At 33.6% G+C, this 6,646-nt stretch overlaps 1 protein-coding gene across 2 annotated transcripts; it reads left to right on the top strand.

Annotated features, from left to right (window-relative positions):
• The first annotated feature begins 1,609 nt into the window (after positions 1–1,609).
• LOC111492632 (peptidyl-prolyl cis-trans isomerase CYP23) lies at positions 1,610–6,272 on the top strand. 2 transcript variants are annotated; one of them, XR_002719906.1, is made up of 9 exons: positions 1,610–1,808; positions 1,912–2,025; positions 2,110–2,258; positions 4,477–4,549; positions 4,647–4,736; positions 4,984–5,023; positions 5,244–5,326; positions 5,399–5,481; positions 6,018–6,272. XR_002719906.1 is itself a non-coding variant. In XM_023142009.1 (8 exons), exons 1-8 carry the CDS (start codon positions 1,698–1,700, stop codon positions 5,417–5,419), a joined length of 681 nt encoding a protein of 226 aa, XP_022997777.1. In that variant the 5' UTR covers positions 1,610–1,697; the 3' UTR covers positions 5,420–5,752. The 2 variants fall into 2 exon arrangements, 1 of the variants encoding a protein (XP_022997777.1); XM_023142009.1 differs by lacking the exon at positions 6,018–6,272 and having other exon boundaries at positions 5,399–5,752.
• The last annotated feature ends 374 nt before the right edge of the window (positions 6,273–6,646 follow it).

Below are 6,646 nucleotides of genomic sequence, written 5' to 3' on the forward strand. Positions count from 1 at the left end.
TCTCATCTTCAACTGATGTGCGATCTCATAGTTAGAGAATTTATACGATCATCTTAGAATTTGTGTTCACTCGTCTTTTAATTAGGTTAAAAGACGATTGAGTTAAGTTGGATTAGGGTCAGAGTCTGTAACGCCCCTAATTTTCTTTAACCTAATTAGTGACGTTACCCATGCATACATAACTCATTAAGCGGAAGCTCATCATAAATAATCTTGGAAGAGTTTTTTATAAATCCAAAACAATCCTATCTCCCAAAATAAACCTTCAATAACTGAATTCAAAATAAATCCAAATAAAACAAGTTATAACTTAAAATAGTCTAATAAGAGTAAACTCCTAAAAACATCCCATCTCCAACTTCCATGGTGGCCTCCCGTCAACAACGACGTCACAACCCCGATTCCGACGATGCGAGGATACCTCTCGCCTATTCCGACAGAAACGCAACGGTATTCAACACCTATAGCTTTAGTCGATTCTCTCTCCGGCCACTCACCAAAGAAAACCTAGCGAACCACCCACACGTTTTCCCGACTAATACTTGATTTTCCCGTACTCTCAGACACCCTCGAAAACCCAGAAAAGTTTAGAGAGCAAAAGTCGTTTCCAAAGAAGGAGGAGAGTTGAATATGAGAATATAAAAGAGACTTTTCCATCAAGGGAGTAACTTACTTGTTAGAAATCACACATTTTCCACCGAGAATAAATGCTAACATAATATCTTGTCATTTATAGAAATAAAAATAAAATCTTAACCAAATAAGTCAAAAATGAAAATCTGAATGGTTACATGGTCACACGGTTCTAAAATGTGTGTATTGAGGGGAGGTTTCTACACTTTTATAAAGTATGTTTTGTTCTTCTCTCCAGTCGATGTGGGGTCTCATAGTTAGAGTATTTATAAGATCACATAGGATTTTTGTTTACTCGTCTTTTAATTAGGTCAAAAGAAGATTGAGTTAAGTTGGATTAGGGTCTGGATCACACTCATCAAGGGCTTGCTGGGAACTGGGTGGTCATTATCAATGGACCATGGTGACAATTGGAGAAGTAAACGGTGTGAGAGAAAATAACAAGAGATCGAGTCTAAACACAACAATAGCAGGTCGGTTCAGGTGGATTTCGACCCATTTTGGGTCTAGTGTCTGAGAGAAGTAGTGGGCTGGGCTGGGCTTGGAATTGTGGGCTGTAGAATGTTGGGCTTTGGCTAACTATTTGTTAAGTCTTATTAAATAATAAATTTAATTCAAATAAATTATAAAATATTGGACTAGACTTATTTATTTTTATTATTATATTAATAAAAAATAAAATGTTAACGTGTAAAATATCTATTTATTTAAAATTTAATTAAATTTCAACATATATTTTAAAAAATTATAAATATTGTTGGAGGATAAATAATTGCAAAAAAATAATAATGGAATTAAATAAAATTATAACAAATATATGTATGAGTATAGTGAACCAAAGAAATTATATTTTAAAATCTATAATAAACTCGAATTAATTCAATTCAAGTTAATTATATATTTATCTTTTAAAATTATTTTTGTTCTCAAAATTTTTGTAAATATAAATAATAAAAAAGAATTAAAATGTATGAAGAAAGACCGTCTGGGAGCAAACTAGAACTTCGACTGTTAAGACGCAGAATTTCCCAATCGGGCGCCATTTTGCACCAACGAATTGCAAAATGCCGAGACCTCGTCTGGAGCCGATCGTCGCTGGTTATCTTCTTTTTGCATTCTTCACCATCACTTCAGCTCAGGATTCTCATCTCGGATCTGCTCGTGTTGTATTCCAGGTTCTTCAAACATTTTCTGTTAATGAAAATCGAATCCATGTATAACTTCACTTGTACTGTCGAGTCTTAGCTAATAGATCAATGTTCATTTTCGATTAACCAGACGAATTATGGCGATATCGAATTTGGTTTCTTCCCCAATGTAGCACCCAAAACCGTTGACCACATTTTCAAGCTTGTTCGTCTTGGAGGCTATAACACCAATCACATTTTTCGGGTATTAAAACTGCCTGTATTTTCTTTCTTTACGTTTTGTGATTATGTGGGGAAAATTTTGCGTGAGATATGTTCATATTGGTAGGTTGATAAAGGATTTGTGGCGCAAGTGGCAGATGTAATGGGGGGGAGATCAGCTCCCATGAACGAGGAGCAAAGGGCGGAAGCTAAGAAGACTGTTGTTGGTGAATTTAGTTCTGTCAAACACGTTAGAGGGATTCTTTCTATGGGGAGGTTAGTTCTTTGTACACTACACTACGCCCGAAGTTACTACTGCTTTCTTATGTCTTGTCTGTATTGTGTGTTGTTAGGATTAAATGTTCTAAAAATCTTTGTTGTTTTCCATCTTTGAATGGAAACCATCTTTGGAGGTTAGCTAGCTTGGTTCTTTGTATTTCTGATAAAAAGGCCTTCAAATTTAATTAGAAGATCATGGTTTCACAATCCCTTGGCGCCGAATTCTCTCTAGTTCCCCCCCATCCCTTATTTGGACAACTTTGTGATGTGAAACTGACAAAAATGACTAAATTGTAAGTAGTAGATTTTGAGCATAATGTTTATGAAAAGAAGATAATGATGTTCTTGTTGATGCCACTTTTAATCCCTTCCCTTTATAATTTATAAGGAAAACGACTTTTTACAATAGCGAAAGATTACATAATTCATAAGTTCTTTTAAGATTATATAAAGGTCCCCTACATATCTAAGAGTTGCAAGAAAGATTGAAAACTTATGCAAAAGAAACACCCAGAAGTTCAACAATCAGCAATAAACTCCTACAACATTTGGATGGTGAGGCTACTAAAATCCAGGATCAATAACCCCTCCCTTCTGCCTTCTCTCCTTCCTAACTCAAACTTTCATATTTTAAACCCTTCAGTCACGTTCTTTTGCTCTGATTCTAGTATTCAAGATAAGTTTCTTCATCTGATTGATCAGTCTACATTTTTATAATGGCTAGCATGGAAAGTAGTTGCAGTATCGTCGTTTACTTCGTGGGAATTATTTGCTGAAAGAGAAAAAAAGGAATCGTTCTTTTTTCATGAGGATTCAATGTAATATTTTGCATTGGTTGGAACAATCTCTTTTGCTCAGCTTTGGAAAAGTCCTTTGAATGTTAAATTCTTCAATCAATTGAGAGGGGATAAAGGATTCTTTAGAGTTCGTAAAAAGTAAATTAAGTTTGGTTGGTATTCATAAATTTCGTTTTTTTTACCAATGGAGCTGATAAAAATACTGTTAGGGTTCCGGAAGGAATTAAAAAATGAGGTTGGATGGTTTTATGGGAGATATTGGATGAATTCCAACATAAATCTAAAAATCCGGTGGATTTTTGCAAGCTGAATGTGTTATGCTTTGATTCCCAAATAACAAGCCATTGCAGAAAATTCCTAGATCCGGTGGATTTTTGCAAGCTGAATGTGTTATCCATGAGTATTATTCTCTTTTCATTTATTCAATGAAAAGTTTTGTTTCATGTAAAAATAAAAAACCCAAACTCAACAACAAATATAAGAACCTCTCATTAAACGGCGGCTTTTCAATTATGAAGCACATAAAACAGATCTATTTTATCGAAAAACATATTTGCCCCCAAATCATCAAGGAATGGATTTTGGCCAAAACTCCACCATGAAGCTTTTAACTGAAAAGACCAAAAGGAATCCTATAAAGTCTTGACAAATTCTAAATCGTGTGGTGTTTGGTCTTTTGTTAGATTCTTTGCTTCTCTTTGAGTTGGGTGACAAAGTCATTTTGTAATTATTCTTTTGGTCTTATTTTGCTTGATTGGAGGCCTTTCTTATAGTTTACCTCCATTTATGAGCTCTCTTTTTTGTATGCCCTTGTATTCTTTCATTTTTTCCTCAATCAAAACTTGGTTTTTTTTTATAAAATGCATGACAGAAAAAAAAGCAATAAATGAAATGCAAAGAATGGATTTTTCCTTTGTCTGGCTTGTTCCTCCTTTCAGGCTCCTCCCTTTGCAATTTTTTTTCTTTGGCTCAAGTCACCATGTCCATGTTGGGTCTTGTCTATGTTTTGTGTCCATGTTTGTGCTGTTTTGATCTTTATTTTTTCCTATCTCTGTCAATATTCAGCTGAAATAGTCATACCTATACCACAAAAACTAACAATTAGATATAGGATACATTTTAAAAAAAAAAAAAAAATTCCAGTCGATTGTATAATTCAGCTTCACTGCAACACCAATTTGAAAAGTGAAAAAAAAAGCTCTTTCTCCTTGAACCGTTGTTCTCTTATACTTTATGCTATGTATGTAAAGTTGTAAAACAGGCTTTCATTTAGACGTTTAACTTGCTACCTTGTGTGTTACCCGATGCTATCTGACCTTAGTTTGTTTAACTATGTTACTTATCTTATCAAAAGAAGCTTATATTTGTACATGAGAAGTTTGGTTCTCCGTTTTAAATATTACTTGCGATCTCTGTAGATATGATGATCCAGACAGTGCTCAATCCTCTTTTTCAATGCTACTTGGAGATGCTCCTCACCTTGATGGCAAAGTATGCACTTAACAATTTTAAGTATCAGACTGACAATTCAGTTTAGTTCAGATATATGGAACGAAAAACTAATGAATATGTTCTCGTCTACTCACAGTACGCAATCTTTGGAAAAGTTACCAAAGGCGACGATACATTGAAGAAACTTGAAGAACTTCCTACTCGTCGTGAGGGTATATTTGTAATGGTAAACTTATATGCTTTCTTTTATTCCAGCAGTAGGATCATCGAGGCTGAATATGATATCATTTTCCTTTTAAGAACTTATTCAAGTTTGTGCTCTCTATCTTTACATGTTTTGATCAATTTCGATCAAACTCAGCTATTTTTTTCTCTTCAGGAAAAGTTTTTGCATTACAGTGATTGCCACTTTCATCTTTCTCATCACTGATCTCCATTTAAAACGATCGCTAATCTTCTTTTTTTCTTTTCAGCCGACTGAGCGCATAACAATACTGTCATCATACTATTACGGTGAGAATGTTAATCTCTCTTGCTACTCTTTTACATTTGGATCAGCCTTTGCCTGAACAACGACCTAATACTGTGCAGGCTCATCACAGAGCGCCTTTTAGCTTGTTTTACATCTACTGATGTACTTTAAAAGATATATTTTCAATTATTCTGATTATCCTAGCTCTTAAAATCCTTTTGGAATCTTCCGCGTCACTTGTTTGGTCCCTTTTATGTTTAGATGTCAATTCTGAGCATTGTGAAGAGGAGAGATCAACTCTGAAGCGAAGGCTAGCTGCATCTTTTATTGAGATTGAAAAACAGGTAAGAACAGCCGAGTTTTAGACTGCAATGAATGCTGAGACATGGACTGATCTTTTAATCTGTTGTTTGCAGAGAATGAAATGCTTCCCCTAAAACGAGCAGGACAACGAAAACTCTGATAGGAAAAACTGGAACACGAATGCAAATAGAAATGGTTTGTCCAAATCCTTATCTTTGTTGTACCGTCTTAGTTGACACATTTCTCACAAGGATGTAGAAACACTAAACGGACAAATGCACGTATGAACACTGAATAAACATGTTTAAAACTGCATATAGTTCAATAGCTAAGACATGGATTAATACCCCATTTCGTGTTTAAGTTGCATTTTTCTGCATTTTAAGCTGTGGAATACGATAAATACAGGAAATTTGCATCTGTAAGCCAAATTTTGAAAACAAGTGTATTAATTTTTCATGTTTCCAGAATGAGCGGTTGGCTTATTATTATTTTTCCTTAATGAGATTATTCATTTAAAGTAAATGATTTTATAATTTAATTATTTTTGGTAATTTTAATATGCAGCCTTTATTTCATCATATGCAAATACGTGCAAGTTTTGTCTTATACAGTCTGTACATTTAGTTATTTTGAAATATATGTTCGGTATATTTGTTTGTCGTCATCATCATTTCATTTGTAATTTATACTCCGGTGCATATTAATACTCCATTCCTCGTGTAAACAGAGATTTTCCATCATGTTCGGACATGTCTTTGTGAGTTTCAACCCTATCGGTTAAATGGATATCTCGAGTTAATGTTTTTTTATCAAGTACTTGGACGAAGTGACCAAAATACTAGTAAACGTAAACCTCGAGATGAAATTTTTGAATTTGGAAATTCATGGATTTAATTGCTACCAAACCTAAAATTCAGTAGCCAAACGTGTATTTTTTTTCCTATTATGGATTATAAATAGGCATATATGTTCGAGTTGGCCTAATATTCACATGATCGACTGATCTATATATATAGCTTAAATGAACCCCTTTGTAAGCCATATTCTTTAATTGAGCTTGGGTGGTCGGCCTTTGGTGAGACTAACTCGAACCCCTCCCGATCTCTCGAAATTTTCAAAGAAATCATGTAATTTATTGATAAAACTATGTTATGTATTTTATCATATTATAATGTAATTTATATTATATAGTTTTGTACACGTTTTAATTTTACACAAAAGTTAAATATCATTATAGCTCAAAGTTTTTATATTTTTAATGTAATCCTCCAATATCTTAATTTTGTGGTAGGTATAATATTCTCAAAAGTCCAAAAAAAAAAAAAAAAAAAAAAAAAAAAAAAAAAAAAAAAAAAAAA

This window comes from Cucurbita maxima, unplaced genomic scaffold, assembly GCF_002738345.1.
Source record: "Cucurbita maxima cultivar Rimu unplaced genomic scaffold, Cmax_1.0 Cma_Scf00018, whole genome shotgun sequence".
NCBI lineage: Eukaryota > Viridiplantae > Streptophyta > Magnoliopsida > Cucurbitales > Cucurbitaceae > Cucurbita > Cucurbita maxima.